The sequence below is a fragment of the Chionomys nivalis genome, chromosome 8 (genome assembly GCF_950005125.1).
Source record: "Chionomys nivalis chromosome 8, mChiNiv1.1, whole genome shotgun sequence".
NCBI classification, from domain to species: domain Eukaryota; kingdom Metazoa; phylum Chordata; class Mammalia; order Rodentia; family Cricetidae; genus Chionomys; species Chionomys nivalis.
The window spans coordinates 56,959,726-56,977,360 of NC_080093.1; the positions used below are offsets into that span (position 1 = coordinate 56,959,726).

At 47.4% G+C, this 17,635-nt stretch overlaps 2 protein-coding genes across 7 annotated transcripts in view; one reads left to right on the forward strand and one right to left on the reverse strand.

Annotated features, from left to right (window-relative positions):
• Window positions 1-4,722, reverse strand: Znf511 (zinc finger protein 511). Its single transcript, XM_057779213.1, has 6 exons — window positions 4,486-4,722; window positions 4,174-4,247; window positions 3,698-3,899; window positions 3,479-3,603; window positions 1,063-1,182; window positions 1-347 (listed from the first exon to the last, which is right to left on the reverse strand). The coding sequence occupies exons 1-6, from the start codon at window positions 4,636-4,638 to the stop codon at window positions 269-271; spliced, it is 753 nt and encodes a 250-aa protein (XP_057635196.1). The 5' UTR covers window positions 4,639-4,722; the 3' UTR covers window positions 1-268.
• The window catches only part of Tubgcp2 (tubulin gamma complex component 2), a 25,445-nt gene continuing 12,258 nt past the window's right edge, over window positions 4,449-17,635 (forward strand). Inside the window, exons 1-8 of one of the 6 annotated variants that reach the window (XM_057779205.1) lie at window positions 4,449-4,745; window positions 8,773-8,956; window positions 10,250-10,378; window positions 11,268-11,444; window positions 12,684-12,843; window positions 15,937-16,144; window positions 16,353-16,552; window positions 16,888-17,077. In XM_057779205.1, the coding sequence (XP_057635188.1) occupies window positions 8,807-8,956; window positions 10,250-10,378; window positions 11,268-11,444; window positions 12,684-12,843; window positions 15,937-16,144; window positions 16,353-16,552; window positions 16,888-17,077 (1,214 nt within the window). In that variant the 5' untranslated portion in view covers window positions 4,449-4,745; window positions 8,773-8,806. Of the gene's footprint in view, window positions 4,746-4,781; window positions 4,845-8,772; window positions 8,957-10,249; window positions 10,379-11,267; window positions 11,445-12,683; window positions 12,844-15,936; window positions 16,145-16,352; window positions 16,553-16,887; window positions 17,078-17,635 lie in introns of those variants that run through there. The other 5 variants (XR_009057594.1, XM_057779204.1, XM_057779206.1 and 2 more) reach the window with 5 other exon arrangements.

Sequence of the window (17,635 nt, forward strand, 5' to 3'; positions counted from 1 at the left end):
AATTTTATTTCATATGTTTAATAGTGGCACTCTTCAAGTAGCCCCCACGAAGCAGGTAGGTGGTTTCTCCATCTCATTCCTTCAGTGTGTCCTGGTTATTTCTGGAATCTGCAGATTCTGGGTTTCGACACACTGGCTGCTTCATGTGATCACGTATGAAAATAAGGAGGTGGCAAGGGTCCAGCTCAGGGCAGCTATCCAGAAGCAAGAGAAAGGCCCTGGCACACCACTCCCTGAAAGTCTGTCTGGCTTTTCTTGCCAGGATCCATCAGTGCTGTTTGTTTCTTTTCTTAGTGCTTTTAAATCCTCTGGCTGCACCCTGGCCAAAACAGACAGTAGAGGGTATTCTGAAAGAGAAAAACGGTCATATCAAACAAAGGCATTATCTCTGACAACACACAGTTTCTCTGTACTTCCTTCACATTTGTATTCTGGAATGTTCTCCTTTTGCTCTGTGGAACACTCAGGAAATGGAGTCTGCCCTCTTGGGCCCTAGGATCAGCCCCTGGTCTCAGGCTTGCTTCCTGTGGGATACCTTCCTGGTACCAATGTGCATTTGCTTAGAAGAACATAGCCAGCAAGGTCGGCTCCTGCTGAGGCCCCTATGGCATCGGTTTCCTGTTATCTCCATTTCTGAAACCTAATCACCACGGGCAGGCAGGGTACTCACAGGCTGAGGCCCAAACAACTATGGAAGATGGCTGCTGGGAGGCAACTGAGGGACACACATGTCCATCTTCCTGCCAGTTTGGATTCTGGGGCCACCCCGCCACCCACTACTGTTCAAAACCTTCCCCAAAATAATAGTTGAAGTTGATGTGAGTGTAATCTGTGCCAGGCAAACACGGGAGAAGCAGAGATGACAGTGAAAGGACGGGGGTAGGGGGTGGGGATGGGGGTGTGGGGGTGCCTGCACGCGGGGCTCCAGGGTCCAAAGCACAGGAAAGGAGGGTAACTAGAACCTTCAGGTTGTCACCTGCCATGAAGCCCATCTTTCTGCCCAGTGTCACCCACTCTCAAGTCTAGGGTCATTAACACACACAGAAGGACGTACACACTGACCTGTGACTGTAGGTCCGCCTGCAGGGAGGTGGAGCAGCAGGTTCAGAGGAGATTTCCATGGCGTCACTGTCATCTTTCAGGGCTCTGGCTGGTGGCTCTGCTGCAGCTGTCATGGCTGGGCTGTAGAGGAAAAGCAGTGAGCAGCACTTGTACCTGGTTCCCCAGTACTAAACTTGCAAGGAAGACGCTATTTATTATTTTCCCTGCAATTCTTTTTTAAAACTATTTTGGCACATTCTAAGGTTACAATTAAATTTGCAAATTATTGGAAAAAGAATATTTTATGGCATGGTCACTGGTCATGCATTCATATAACTAAGTCTGATAATTTATAAATTTAAAAATAACGATTCTTGGGCTGAAGAGATGGCTCAGAGGTTAAGAGCACTGACTGCTCTTCCGGAGGTCCTGAGTTCAATTCCCAGCAGTCACATGGTGGCTCACAACCATCTGTAATGAGATCTGGTGCCCTCTTCTGGCCTGTGGGCATACATGGAGGCTGATCACTGTGTACATAATAAAAAAAAATATTAAAAAAAATAATAACGATTCATCATCCCTCCCCTTTTTAAAGACACCTGGGGCCAGGTGCAGTAGTGTATCCCAGCACTGCGAAGGGACAGACAGGTAATCTCTGTGAGCTCTAGAGGCTACTCAGGTCTACAAAGTGAGTTCCTGGTGAGCCAGAGCTACAGCATATACATAGTGAGACACTTGCCCCACCCAAGCCCAAAAGAAAAGAAAAAAGACAGCTGACCAGGAACTTGTTATGCAGACCAGGCTGCCCTCAAATGCAGAGATCTGCCTGCCTCTGCTTTCCAAATTCTGGGATTAGAGACATGAACCACCATGCTCAGTCCCTACTAGTAACTTCAAGATTTTTTATTTTTGTATTTATGAATATGTATGTGTTCTCTTCAGTGCGACACATGTGTGGATATCTAGAGGCCAGAAAAGGGCACTGGATCCCTTGGAGCTGAAATTACAAGCAGTTGCGAACCATCTGATATGGGTATTGTGGACAGAACTCTACTACTGAGCTGTATTCCCAGTCCCCAGATGTCTTTCCATGAGGAAGAGAGTTACTAAACGAACTCGGTAACATGGATTCTTGCCCCTGCTATCCACAAGCTAATCCAGCACCATAGACGTAGAGGAATGATGAGGGCTCAGATTCGCATGGGGCATTCCACAAGGCTCTCAAGTTATTTTACACAGAAAGGTGCGCTATTTGAACAAAATAGACTTCAACTCACGAAGTTTTTATTTATTTATTATGTGTGCTTATGTGTGTGTACACCCATGTGTGTGGTGCATGCGCGTGAGTGTGTAGGACAGAGGCAGCCTCAGGTGTCATTCCACAGCAACCATTTACCTTATTTTTTTGAGACAGGATTTCTCACTGGGACCTGGAGCTCACGGATTAGCCTAGGCTAGCTGGCCTAACCCCAGTGACTTCTGTCTCCACTTCCCTGGTGCTAGCATTATATGTGTACACCACCATGCTTGGCTTTTTTTAGGTGACAGGGAAAGACCCTCAAGCTTATGCACTTCACTGAATGAGCTGTCTCCCCATGCCCAAGCGATGTAATATTTAATGATGATGAGAGTTCACTGAAAGGACCCCCCCTCTACAGGGTTTCTCTGTAGCTTTGGAGCCAGTCACGGAACTAGCTAGACCAAGCTGGCCTTGAACTCACAGAGATCCGCCAGCCCCTGCCTTCCGAGTGCTGGGATTAAAGGCGTGCACTACCGCACTACCACTGCCTGGCTCAAAAAGAATCTTTTTTTTTTTTTTTTTTTTTTGGTTTTTTGAGACAGGGTTTCTCTGTGGTTTTGGAGCCTGTCCTGGAACTAGCTCTTGTAGACCAGGCTGGTCTTGAACTCACAGAGATCCGCCTGCCTCTGCCTCCCGAGTGCTGGGATTAAAGGCGTGCGCCACCACCGCCCGGCAAAAAGAATCATTTTTTAAAGGAAGCAAAGAAGCATTACACTAAGAGTTATTCCGGGAGTTTATTTTCCCCAGAGCAGTGTAAACAGTCATGGTAACAGACAGCTTTGTGGATAAGTTTTTAAAAGTCAGCAGAGAGAAAAAAAAATGAAAACAAAACAAAACTAGGAGTTCCATGGGAGAAGTGTGAAGAGTGCATGCACCGGGACAGTCCCCAAATGCCCCTTGTTGGTAGATTCATAGGGGCACGCAGGGCACGGACCAGCACAAGCACCCGCTAGTACCACTCCCTCTGCTCCCAGCCAGGAATTGCCCTCCTGTCTCCACTGACATATAACCCAAGCATACTAACTCACTGTGCTCAGAGTTCCAGCTACCTATGTATGAAAACTAAGTCAAATTTAACTAGAGTGTCTGTTCCCTGGCTCAAGACTGGGGACAGTCACAACTGGTTCCCTCACGTACCCTCTGTTTGTCTTGGGCTTATCAAATCGGAAATCCGCAGGGTACAAGTGGAGCCTCACCATGTGATCCTTCCGGTCTTGGCTGGTCTTGAACTTCTCTGGGCAGCCTTCCACCAAGCACTGGTACTACAAAAGACGAGGTGTCACCTCCACTCTCACCCTGCCCTAAGCCCCGATCCCAGGAACCATTGTAGCCGCGCTGAGTGTAGCCAGCACCCACCATGTCTTGCCTCTGGGCCAGGATCTGGAACAGAGAGTCATGCCATTCCAGGATGTGGACATCCAACAAATGCCCAGAGGGGAAGGCCCGGCTGCAGAGGGAGCAGGTGTTTCCATGTAGCATGTGATAGTGATGCTGGTAGTCCTCTAGCGCTGCAAACACTTGGCAGCAGCCAGCCACCTGACAGGTGAACTCGGGCACCCTGGGAAAGGAGGCGTGTCACTTGGAAGGATGCCCCCACCCCAGGCAGGAATTCCAGGGGGGATTTGAGCTTCCTGCGCCACCCCAAGCCTTACTAATAGACTAGGGGAGGGAGGACCCAGCCAAGCCATGCGTGTGGGCAGGGTGGCGCTAAGCCAATAGTACTCAGGGTGTCAGCTGGGAGGGGTCCGAATCCTAGCCTGTATGCGGACGGGAGAGGAGGAACAAGGGTAGCACTAGCAAGCAGAGAAAGGCCTCGAAGCCAAGCTGCTCACATGGACTTCTCCGGCGTCTCGGACACTTGCGTGAGCATGTCCTGCAAGTAGAGGTGCCGCTGCACGTCCCCATCCTACAGAAGACAGGCGCCAAGAACCATGGGTGGACCTGGGACCCGAAGCCCCGCCCTACAGCTTTGAACCACGCCCCAACCTATAGAGTTGTTTCCAGCCCCTAAGTCCTGCCCACAGATCCCACCCACACAGGCAAGCTCCGCCCAGTCTAGCCCCGCCCACAGCCACAGTCCCGCTCCTCGGCCCCGCCCTGTGTGTCGGGGGCTCAGGAAACCTTCCGCCCAGGTTTTCACGCACCTCAAAGAATTCGTGATCCCGCGGGAAGTGCACGGGGCGCGGTGTGAACCGGAAGGGCGCTGCCCCAGCTGCAGGGTTCCGCTCCACCGGCAGCGGTTCGGCCGCCCCGGGCGCCCCGGCTAGGCGGGAATATAGCGAAGGGGGAAGCAACATCTCCACAGTTGCCGCAGCCCTTCGGCCACCGTCGGCGGGGTGGGAACGGACGTGACGTTTATTAATTTCCTGTGGCGACCCTGCGGGGCGGAACGCGGCGCGGGGAGGTGAGTGAGGGCTGGGTCTGGGTTGTGGCGGGAACCGGTCGGGGCGGGGCTGGAGCCGGACGACGGGACCGGGTACGGGAACCGGACTAGCCTGCAGTGGTAAGAGTCTGATTCTCTTTGGCGTCCGCCGCCGGCAGTTCCGATTGCTTGCCCGGGCCTGCCCCACAGCTCCACGGTGCGACAGTCTCTGGCTGTTTCTGTCCCCTCCAGGCGTCCGGTCGGAGGAGGCAGTGGCCGTGGGAAGTTCACGGTTAATGTGACTGTGACTCCTCTCTCCTGAGAGCCCCGTGGTGACTGCGGAACTGACTTGCCTGTCTTCTGGAGTGAAGGAGTCAGTAGAGATAGACTTGGGAAGAAACCCTAACCTAAATAAAAAGGCGATTGAGATGTACAGCTGACACGTTCGGGGCTTTAACTTTCCTCCTTTCCTAAAATACGGCCGAGCAGGGCTTACAGGTTAGAAGGTATTATCATGGAAGAAGATAGAGAAGCTTAAACGCTCCGAGCTTTCTCAGCCTGCCTGCCTGCCTTCTTTGTCTCCTTTCCTACCTCCCTCCCTCCTTCCCTCTCTCTCTTGCCTTTTGGTTTGCTTTTTTGAGACAGGGTTTCTCTGTGTAACAACCCTGGCTGTCTTGGAACTCACTTTGTAGATCAAATTGGCCTTGAACTACAGAGATTCGCCCACCTCTGCCTTCTGATCGCTGGGATATTAAAAAGTCTGCCACCACACCCAGCCAGCCCGCTTTCTCACGCACTTCAGGAGCACCTGCTCAAAGGGTGGCACCACCCACAGTGACCTGGGCCCTCTCCCATTAGTCATTAGTTGTCAGTCAAAGAAATGCCCCACAGACTTGCTTGCAGGCCAGTCTGGTGGAGACAGTTCCTCAGTTGAGATTTTGTCTTCCTAGATATGTCTTTTTTTGGTTTTTTGAGACAGGGTTTCTCTGTGGCTTTGGAGCCTGTCCTGGAACTAGCTCTTGTAGACCAGGCTGGTCTCGAACTCACAGAGATCCGCCTGCCTCTGCCTCCCGAGTGCTGGGATTAAAGGCGTGCGCCACCATCGCCCGGCCCTAGATATGTCTTGGTTTGTGTCAAGTTGGCAAAAAACCCGACCAGCACAGACAGGCTGGTTTGTACTATTATCCAGTGGTCCTCAACCTTCCTAATGCCTGCGACCCTTTAATACATACAGTTCCTCATGTTATGGTGACCCCCCCCAACCATAACATTATTTCGTTGCTCTTCGTAACTTTTGCTACTGTTATAAATATCTGATACGCAGGAGGTCTGATCTGCGGCCCCTGTGAAAGGGTTGTGGGGTCTCGACCCACAGGTTGAGAATCGCTGAGAATCGCTGCTCGAGATTCCCCTTTTCACACCTCTTCTACCCCCACCCCAAGCCCATTTTTGTCATTGTTCACTGAAAGAATGCACCTGCCTTGCTCATAATTGGTTGCGCCAGACTTTGCTAAGTAAGTTGTGTTTCAGTCCAGTGCATGTGTGGTGACTGAGAGCGGTAGGAACCAAGGAGGGTGAGAAGGTCCAGCAGGCTGTTAAGGGTTAATCAGACTTCTCTACAGTTGTATCTTTCAACTGTGACCTTGTCTTCCTGTATGTAAGGATGTCAATTTTGTTGATGTTCCTGTCTGTGTCCCTTGCCCACTAACTGTCAAGACTTTAGATATGACTCTTAGGGCATATCTAAAGCCTTAAAGGAAACTACCATTTAGAGATGAGAGAAGCCTTTATTTTTTCTGGAATTATGTATAAATCAGGAAGCATGGCAGGCTCCTTGGATTAATATATAAGAAGTGGGGATATCTGAGGATTTACGCGTTTACTTGGATAGGATATTAAACAAGTATCTGTGTAGATGGTCTTTCCATGTGAGCAGCTCTGCCCTCTGGGTCTGACGGTCAGGGCTGTGTGTTGGCGGCTCACACCTTCGTTGCTGTCTAGCATGTTGCAGGGCAGCCTTCAGGCCTGGGAAACCACATGGTACTGCTGAATTTGGAGAGAGCATATGTGGGGGAAGTTTGGGATTTTGCATTCTGCATGCCAGGTAGCTTAAAGCAACTCTTTTGAGACCTACCAATATTTAAAAAAAATATTCCTTGAGCGTTTTATTTTTAGTTTCGTATGTATGGGTGTTTGTCTGCATTTTTATCTGTGCACCATGTGCATGCAGTGCCAGTGTCAGGTCTCCTGGAACAGAATTACAGATGGTTTTGAACTACCGTGTGGCAGTTGGGAACTGAACCCAGGTCCACTGCAGGAGCAGCCAGATGCTCTTAACTGCTGAGCTGTGTATCCAGCCCTAAGGGACCTGTCATTTAAAGTACTGCCAGTGTCTTAGTATCTCTCTAAAACCAAACAATGTCCACGTTACTTAGTAAGCATAACCAGTTTGCAGATAACAGCAAACATGTTGAGACAGCATTGGTTTTATTTAATCTCCATAGCAACTCTGGGTAGCTCTGTTACTCCCTCTTTTCGTGAGAAGCATGCAATAGGCTAGCTAGCATTTTGTCACATCTTGTTTTTAGTTCTTGGAGACACCTGTTTTGACCATCGGTGGAGGTTGACAAACTAAGAAACTGCTTTCTATTACACGGGTTTACAGTGTCAAACTCTCAAGGTAGAGATCCAAGATGGCACTGTTTGCACATTAGCATACTGTGGGAGTGTGTGCTGAGTGCCCTTGGCACTGCTTAACTCAAGGCTTGTCTCAGTTGGAGATGTTAGCATAGCAGTTCTTAACTTCTGAGTTACAACACCTTTGAGAATTTTCAAGAATGCTCAGAAAATTCACAGGTCTGAATAGGAAAGTCTCATCTCCAAGCATAACTTCACTAATGTTTGTGGATCTCAAATTAAGAATCCTATAAAAGTTTATTACCATGTTCCTATAATCATCAAGTTTATTAGGCTTAATTTTGAATCTGTAGCTAGTGTCTGTTTTCCTCAGTGCTCTTTATTAGTGCTTCTGATACCGACTAGCTCAGCAGTCGGTAGAAGAGTGGAAGACCCCATGTTGTCAGCTGTTGGTACATCAGTTACCACTAGGACATTATATACAGTCTCCACGTGGTCAGCTACTTTCCACTGGAATGATGGGATAGATGGGATGAAGTCACCCCCTCTTTCCTAACCAGTGGAAATTCACGTGCTGTCTTCTGCTGTTGCGCTGGGACATTGGATACAGTTTGATTTTGAGACAAGTTTTTGCTGTGCATTCCAGACTAGCTTTGACTGTGATCTTTCTGCCTCCCCTCTCAAGTTCTGGGGTTATAGCCTCCGAAGTCGTTTTGATCTCCACCACTTTGGCCAATGTCTCTACCCTGATACTGCTGGTCCTAGAACATCAGGAAAGCTAGAATATGTGGAAATCTTACCTACCTAAAATATCTTTGTATGTTGCCAGGCCTGGGCCAGAAAAGGAAACATTGAAGGCTTTAGAGTGTAAAAAAGGATGCCAGACTTAAACCTTACGGTTTAGGGTTTAAGAACTGGGTATGCCCTCATGAGTGGGAAGTTTTAATACATCAGGACAGAGACAGTAACATAGGCCTGTGCAAGCGCCTCAAAGGGCAGGCTTTGTGTCTGCCCAGCCAGGGCCTGAAAAACTGAGACAAAATAACAGATCTGCCTCCTGCAGGCAGGCCCATGGTCACATGAGGATGGCTGGACCAGGAAATGAGAACAGGCTTGTGGGCCCGTTTCTGTGATTCACCCCGGACAGCTGGCTCCTTTAATGGTGGTGTGAGCTGGAAAACAACTGGAGGCTCTGTCAATAGGGGCATGACACAAGTGAATGCAGTGATAATGGCTGGCAGATCTCAGTAGCATTTTGATAGATCAGACTGCTAGGGACAGGGAGAAGCTCATGATTGACATAATCTTGGCAATGATTTTAATGTCAAAAGCTTGAATCAGTCAAAAGACATTTTAGGTTTTAATTTTGGAAGCCAAAGTAGCCAATCTTGTTTAGGTTTCAGTTTTATGAACAGCCTCCTTCTGCCTTCAGGAGACTATTGCTATGTTGGTGTCTCGGATAAACTATGAGTGAATTTCGGATTCACCGTGATGTCAATGAGCTGCTCAGTCTGCTGCGCATCCATGGTGGGGGCGGGGCTGAGGTCTACATTGACCTGCTGCAGAAGAACCGGACACCATATGTTACAACCACAGTCTCTGCCCACAGTGCTAAGGTGAGTACCTGTTCCTGATACAGTACCATAGCGGTGGGGGCCTGAAGGTGCAGCCACGGGTGTGGACACTCAGCCTAGGGCCATGGGGATGGGCTGTCCTTGGTAGCCACAGCATGGCTAGTACTGGGCCAACAACACCTGGTGGATGCTTCCTTTGAACCTGGCATTCATTGTGCTCTGCTGGTCTTCAGGTTCCTGGCAATAGCTCCTGTTATTTTATCCCGTTATATAAATGAATCAGCGGATGTCCAGAGAGACTGAACTGTAACTTACACAGCCCTCCTCTGTTCTGAGGAGACTTAATATATGTAAAAATTACTGGGTGGGAAAAGGAAAGCTACTGGTATTAATCACGTTGAAATTTCTTTCAGTTTTTTTATTTGTTTGTTTATCTTTTTATCTCTCTCTTTCTTTGTGTAGCCTTTGCTGGTCTGAAACTCACTTTGTAGGTAGTACAATAGGCTGGCCTTGAACTCAGAGAGATCTGTCTGGAATTAAAGGTGTGTGCCACACCACACCTGGCTCAATTATTTCTTTTTTAAAGAATTCATAATTCAATAATGCATCTTTAATAAAAGATACCTTTGAATTTGAAATCTACTTCTATGTTTTTAAAACTAAAAACATAGACACTAGAGAGCCGGCTCAGTGGTTAAGAACAGTTGCAGCTCTTGCAGAGGACCTGATTCAGTTTCCATTTCCCCACATGGTGGCTCATAACCATCTGTAATTCCAGTTCCAGAGGCTTCAATGCCCTTTCTGACTCTGTGGACACTGCATGCACATGGTGCAGAAATGTACATGTAAGCAAAACATTCAGACACATAATAAAGTAAATCTTTTGAAAGTTAAAATAAAATAAAATAGACTTTGTGAGGCTTCACTTATTTAACCAGTATAATGAAGGCATCAGTACAGGCAGATGGATTGAGCAGAGCATGGCTCAGGAAACACACACTCATTTGGTTTGTTGCCCGATCGTTAAACATTGCTGAGTGAAACGTCCCTAAATTGGTACAGGCAGTAAGTTCAAGAGGCAGCAAGTGTCAGAGAATGCATGAGCTTGAAGGAGAGTTGTGAGTGCTCCTAGGCCGTGGGGCAGGAGACAGGAGAAATCATAAAAGAAGGGTGGCTGCATTTGGTGGACCGTTGACAGTAATTTCCTGTTATTTCAGAGATGTAATTGTTTACCTCACCTAATTCAGCTGTGGTTTATTTGTGTTTCTTTTTTAAGATATTTTTTAAATATTTGATTTGTTACTGTCATTAATTTACTTCTGCTTATGATTTGAGGTTAAAATTGCAGAATTTTCTCGTACTCCTGAGGACTTTTTAAAGAAATATGATGAACTGAAGTCTAAAAATACAAGGAACCTTGACCCGCTGGTGTACCTGTTATCAAAGCTCACAGAAGACAAAGAGGTGAGCTTCCTGCCTCATCTGCATCACCACATCTGCTTTGGGGACATTGAAAACACCCCCCAGTGTCTCCACAGAGTCCTCAAGGAGCCTGGGGTACAGGTTAAGCCTCTCCTGCACACCATGTCCCTGCTTTTACTGACTGGCAGCTGTACCTCATGAAGGCAACACTTTGAAGGCATGTGTTTGGTGAAATGTTAGCCTCTCCATACTGAAAGAATACCTGTAAAATTAAAGGGAAGTGGATGTATTAGCTCATGGCTTCAGTCCCCATTATTTTGGGGCCCAAGTTGAGGCAGAATATCAGAGAGTAGCCTGCTAGAGAGGTGACAGAGCTGCTGGACTGGAAAGCAGAAAGAGATGGACTAACAGGCATGAAGAGTTCAGTTTGTGTTGTCAGTGAGTTAATCCACTGATAAGGTTAGAGTCTTCATGAACCAACTCTCTTTCAATAACATCACCAGCTGGGGACCGAGCCTTTAACATGTGAACCTTTGGGGAAGGCATTTTATATCCAAACTATAGCAGTGAATCATAATAACGCAGGATGGGCCAAGACTAGAAAACATGGATGTAGTAGCATGAGGTGTGCATATTTGCTTTTCTCTGATGCTGTGCTGCATGTGTCATGTGTCAGTCTGGAGCCAGAGAGTAGTGTGGTGAGCCCGGCTCTCCATCCAGGCACTAGGACAGACAGGGAAAGTGGTACTGCAGCCTGGGTGCTGTGAGTAGAATGTAGTAGAACATTTGTCCATTGGAGGTAAAATTATGGATTGACTGTCAAAGAAGACTGAAGGCTTTCTGTCCCTTGTTGCTTTGGTGACGTGACAGGTGGTAGAACACAGTGAGCTTTTGTGGCCCAGTGTAACTGGATGGTTTTATGTGTTTGCAGACACTGCAGTATTTACAACAAAATGCAAAGGAAAGAGCTGAGCTCGCAGCTAATGCTGCCACCAGCAGCAGCACCAGCTTCAGCATTCCTGTTGCAGCCTCTAAGATGTCCACACAGGAACTAGAAGAGCTGAGGAACCAGTTTGGGGGTGTGGCTACAGGCTCCACACTGCAGCAGGTACCAGATCTACCGTCGTCCACAGGGTGCTAGCTGTACAGATATTTCTATTCCTAGTAAAGAAAAATAATCTGCCATAAGTGAGGCTAAGGCTGATTGTGCTCTATAGTCATAATTCTGACCCATAAGAATAAACAGTGTAAGCCGGGCGATGGTGGCGCACGCCTTTAATCCCAGCACTCGGGAGGCAGAGGCAGGCGGATCTCTGTGCGTTCGAGACCAGCCTGGTCTACAGAGCTAGTTCCAGGACAGGCTCCAAAGCCACAGAGAAACCCTGTCTCGAAAAACCAAAAAAAAAAAAAAAAAAAGAATAAACAGTGTAGTGAGGGTCTGACCACGTCCACCAGCTGTGCATCCAAGCCAGCACCAGTCATCATTCCTACCGGAATTTATGACAGTTTCTAACACAATAGCACTTTCTAAATCACCAGTTATTTCCTCTAAGTTATGTTCTCCCATTGTAATTGCTGCTGCTTGGATTTATCCTGCCTCACATTGGCCTTTTTGTGAGTTTTGAGAGTCATAGCCACCACATGCCTGCATTTGAGACCCTCAGACCCCTCTTCACAGCCCCAGCTCTGTATAGTGCCCCAGCCTCTCCACTGTTTGCTGAGCACAGAGGACACCGCAAAACCTTTCAGGTATATCCCTGAACCATAGCACTCATACCTCTCACGTTGTGTGACCTACAACAGAGCTAAGTCGGTGCTTCCAAAAGTTGCCAAGCATTATTAGCCTCTGGTTGTTAGTCTCCCCGGAAGGCCAGTGCTCTGTGCATGGCCTAGAATCTAGCCATTGTGATGGATTTTCTCCATATGGCAAGGATGTATGTCAGTTGCTAATTCCTGTCTTATTTCAGCAAGTGGCATTAGATCTAGTCACTGCTAAGAAAATTGATTTTGGCTCTTCTTGCTTTGTGTCCTGATCTGACACAGCTCTGAGGTAAAATGCAGACATTCCTCCATAGCCCCCATGGTTCTCCTAGATGGTGCCCTGGTGCCTGTGGGCTCCTTGCTGGACAGAGGGACCTTCACAGGGCCTGGCTCTCTTGTTCCTAGGCCCAGATGTTGTGATGGGCAGATAAGAAATATGTCGCCTTTTTAAGTAAGATCAAATGTCCTATGTGCTGAAACGATGGACTTTTTCTATGCAAAAGATGTGTTAATTTCTGTAGATATCTTAGTTTTGTTTGCACTATGGTATATTTTTGTTTTTGTTTTTTTAAAATGTCCTTACTAGTCTCTGGAACTTACAAGAAAGATGCTTCGAGACAAACAGAACAAAAAAAATTCAGGCCAGCCCCTTCCGGTCTTCCCAGCATGGGTATATGAAAGGCCAACACTGGCTGGAGATTTCCTGATTGGTTCGAGCTTAAGCTCAGACACGGCTTTGCCTATAGGTATGTGATGGATTTCTTCCTGACACATGAGAACTTCTCGCTGCTTGCATGTGCTTCAGCAGGCTGGGGAACTATGGGTGTCATGCTGAAGCCCAGAGGACTTGAAGTGGTCATTGTGCGTTCCTCCTGCCAGACCTTTGGGACAGTCCGAAGCTGGTCTCCCAGGCTGTGCACAGATGAGCAGACCAGGAGGACATAGTTTTCTGAAGAGATTTGTGATTACTACAGAGTCCATCAAATATTAGTACTGTGTTTACAAAGGCCTTAGAAGTTGTGTCTACTTGACAGCACGCTGTTTCAGGGCAGGTTCTTGGAATCTGAGATGTGTGTGATGCATGCTATGGGCTGCATGTAATCCACGGTGTTTTTTCAGATTATAAGAAATTTTGTACACTCGTATAGCATACATATGGTATCCTACCCCTTTGATGGCAGCCCCAATTCAGGAGGAACATGGAGTGGTGTGCCTTGCCACAGCTCATGAGTTCTGGGTAGTGTCGGTGTGTTGGTGCAGAGGTCTACTGTCATCTTTAGAAATACCTTACAGGACTGTTAGACAAATTCAGTGTTTTTCCTGTCCCTAAGCAGACATATTCTTCTACAAGTTAATGGGAAGGTAGAGACAGCTGGCTTTATGTCATGGACTTCTTGTTTGCAGTGTTGGTATTTACCTATTGTCACCTGTCCCATCACCTGGTAGAGGTAACTGCTCTCCTGTCTATACACAGACCGTGTGGTCAGCATAGTCATTGTCTTTGGTGGAGCCTCAACCTTAGACCTTCTCTTTCTGCAGCCTGAGGGTGTAATTGGTGTTCTGCATACTGTGTGTCCTCAGGACTCGTTCCTATGGGATTCCACTCTCTTCAGCAATGCAATACTTAGCATCATGAATCAACATTTCTCCAATTGTCCCAGCTCTGTGCCCTTCCAACTGCTCTTTCCAGTAAGCTCCCCTGTCTTCTCACGTTGCCTCTGCTCCTTGACGTTTAGTCCTGGACCCACCGCCTTTATCACCCCTTCCCAAGTGGCTAGGTAAACTGTCACTATTGTCGCTCTGCTGCTGTACCTGCCACCCCCCAGTGGCTTACTCACACCTAGAACTGTTGAACATTGAAATTCAGTAAGTTTGACTAAGCAACTAGTTTTCTGTTTTATTACTTTAATCCAAGTAGCTATCGCATTATGCAGGGGCATGAATCTGACAACTCATCTTCCTCCCCTTTCTGTAGTTCCTGTACTTCCTGTAAACATAGCTAGAGCCTACTTTCAGTGCAAGGCCTGAGTCTTGGGTCAGCCTGTCCAGTGACAACCCTAGTCCCCCCCCAGAAACCCTGACAGTTTGTCCAGGCTGGCCCCTTCTGGCCCTTGAGCTCCATTTTTCACTCAGGCCCCGCATACCAGCCAAGTTTGCTATCTCAGGGTGTTTGTACATTGTGTTCCCCAGCTCCTTCAGAGCTTAGCCTGAAGATCTGGCAATACTTGCCTATCATTCTTTGTCTTTCCTTGGTTAGGAGTGGGACTTTGTGCTCATTTCCCTTTCAGTGCTGGGACCCAGTCTTATTTAAAACTACAGGTCTTGTGCGTGCCACCATAGTCTCCATGAGTTCATGTGTGCATCGGTCCTGCTGTGTCTTGAAGACATTATTTAATTGGCTTCTTTTTTAATAGTGATGATCTCTTTAGAAACCATGCCTACCTTAGCTCCAGTCTTACATGGGCTTTCCTGAGTAGTCTTTATGCTTTGCATTTTACTTTAGGCTCCCAATTCTCACTGTAAAACCAATCTAAAAGAAGTCTGGGGGCTAAAAGGAGAGGTGGCTCAAAGGTTAAGAACACTGACTGCTCTTCCACAGGTCCTGAGTTCCAGGACCATGTGATGGCTCACAACAACCTATAATGAGATCTGGTGCCCTCTTCGGGCATTCAGGCAGAACACTATATAATAAACAAATAAATAAGTCTTTTTTTTAAAAAAAAAGTTGCGGGGGGGTGCTGGAATAAACATGTCATAGCCTAAAGGAATGACTGCCTCAAAGTTACGTACCAGGATTAATTAATTCGTCTATTACTTTTAGACTCAGACTCAGAAATTTTCAGGGCACAAATAGTATGAAGACAAATTCTTGGCTAAAATGTAGCACAAGTGGCCTCAAGTCTGTATTCCTGTCTGACAGCTGAGAAGCCTGCCTTTCACTCTCTATTCCTAATGTATTCTGGTCATTGCCACTCACAAGACTTGCCCATTTATTGGGGAATATTATTTTAAGATGTGTTGCTTTTGTTTATGCTGCATTTTTTTTTTTTAACTCTGTGAAGCTGTGATTCTTTGCCTCTCTAAAACTCCTGATGGTCCTAATAAAGAGGCTGAATGGCCAATAGCAAGGCAGGAACAAGGATAGGCGAAGCTGGCAGGCAGAGAGGCTAAATAGAAGAAACAAGGAAGAGGAGGAGCAAGAGAGCAAGAAGAAGGAGAGGACGGGGGGCCAGCCACCCATTGCTTAAATTCTAGGCTTCTCCAGCCTGCATTTCTAAACATTTCCACTTTCTTCCCACAAACTAATCCAAAGCCTATGAACCACTTGGTCAGGTTTAACAGAACTTGAAAGGTTACCAACTTTCTGTATTGTTACTTTTGCTGTGACCAAAATAACACAGAGGACAACTTAAAGTTGGAAGGGTTTTGGCAGGGCTCGGGGAGAGGAGGCCCACAATTTCAGAGATTTTAGCTAATGTCCTTTGGTCTGTTGATTGTGGGCCCTCAGATGAGGCACCACATCAGGAGTGTGTGGTAGAAAAGCTGTTCATTTTCTGGACAGGAAGTAGATTAGGAAAGAGCTGGGGATCCTGTATAACCTTCAAAGGTATACCTCCAGTGTCCTACTTCTATAATTCCTGTGTCCTGAGGTTTCTGCACCTACCAGTAGAGCTACCAACTAGGGATCAAACATTCAACACAACCTGTGGAGTATGTTCATATTCAAACCATATCAGGGAATCCACTTCCGCTTTCCATCCATCTGTGTATAAGAGGTTACAGAGAAGATGGTAAGTAAGGTTATGGAGTTAAAGTCTAGTGTTGCCTCTATCTTGCAGGTACACTGCCCTTGGCCTCCCAGGAATCAGCAGTGGTGGAAGATCTGCTCTATGTGCTTGTGGGTGTGGATGGCAGGTACATCACTGCTCAGCCCTTGGCTGGGAGGCAGAACCGTACCTTCCTTGTGGACCCCAACCTGGACCTCTCCATCCGGGAGCTGGTAAACAGAATCCTTCCTGTGGCTGCCAGCTACTCTACAGTAACCAGGTGGGTCCTTAATAAATTTTGAAGAGCCTGTGAGTCACCAATTCCTATCCCGACTCAGTTTAACTCTTACTGCCACAGATTCCCATTGGCTATAAGTACTGGAGTGAGTAATTTGCTTCTTGGATAAGAATGGGATTTGGAATGGGCTCAACTTTTTTTTTTTGGAAATTTAGCCCTTCCCCAGGTGTCTCATGTATCTTTGCTATAGGTTCATTGAGGAGAAATCTTCATTCGAATATGGGCAGGTGAACCATGCCTTGGCTGCTGCTATGAGGACCCTGGTAAAGGAATACTTGATCCTGGTCACACAACTGGAACAGCTGCACAGGCAGGGCCTCCTGTCGCTGCAGAAGCTCTGGTTCTACATCCAGCCAGCCATGCGGACCATCGACATCCTTGCCTCTCTTGGTGCGGACTGCTGGTGGAGGGGCTGTAGGTGGATGGCTCCCTAAGGCCGTGCATGGCAGGCCACTCTGGTAGCAGGGTGGTGGACAAAGCACTTGTCATGTCTTCTTTTAATGAACTATAGAAGGAAGGTGCCAGAGTATTTTTCTTTATTCTTGTTTTTTGAGTCGGGGTCTCATTATGATGTGTGCCATCACATCAGGCCTGGAAGCTTTTCTTGATAGGCCTCATTAGCATCTGAAGCTTTAGCATCTGAGCATGGTGTCTTGGGAGGGGTCCTGCCTGCCTGCTAGGGGTGCATAGACACCTGGTAGTGAGCCACTCCTTTCTACCCACAGCCACCTCAGTGGATAAAGGTGAGTGTGTGGGCGGATTGACGCTGAGCCTTCTCCATGATAGGAGCTTCAACTACACAGGGGACAGCCAGGCGCAAGAGCTGTGCCTCTATCTGACCAAGGCGGCCAGTGCACCCTACTTTGAGATCCTGGAGAAGTGGATCTACAGGGGTATTATTCATGACCCATACAGGTAGGCCTATAGGTGCCGGATACCTTTCACCTGGACTCTCCACTGTGCGATAGCCTCTGAGAAGGGACATGCCAGATGCCAGTCCTCAACACAGCAGTCACCTAGGAGCTGAGGGAGTGTGTCACTCACTCAACTGCCTTTCAGTGGCTTCATCCTGTTGAGTGAGGAACATTGTGGTCTAAATCTGGAGCCCATGTCCTTACCTCCATGTAGTTGTGCGTGCCACCTCAGCATGGTACCTTTGACCATGTAAAGTAAATGACTAGTTCATAGAGAGCTCTGTTCTCCTGTATTGGGGATAAACCCAGGCCTTGCATGTGCTCTATCACAGAGTGGGCCTAGTGTTTCTTTACTGAGGGGCCAAATTATAGAATCTGGTGTGGTGAGCCTAGTAAGCATTGCAGTTTCCATCTGACTACAGGGAAATGGGTCTTAAAACTCTATGGGAAGGGTCTGATTCTGTTGGTGATAGACCCAGGACAAGTCATTCTGTGTCCATCCTTTGACCATAATGGAAAAGTAGGGAAGAAGCCACCTAGCTCTGCCTCAAAGTAGACA

Coding starts and splice junctions, on each gene's coding strand:
- Znf511 (XM_057779213.1), bottom strand. CDS start 4,638: ATGTTGCTTCCCCCTTCGCTATATTCCCGCCTAGCCGGGGCGCCCGGG. Junction 1,183..3,478: donor AAGCCCAAGACAAACAGAGG/GTACGTGAGGGA, acceptor TTTCCTCTACAG/CCCAGCCATGACAGCTGCAG. Junction 348..1,062: donor AGGCGGACCTACAGTCACAG/GTCAGTGTGTAC, acceptor TTTCTCTTTCAG/AATACCCTCTACTGTCTGTT.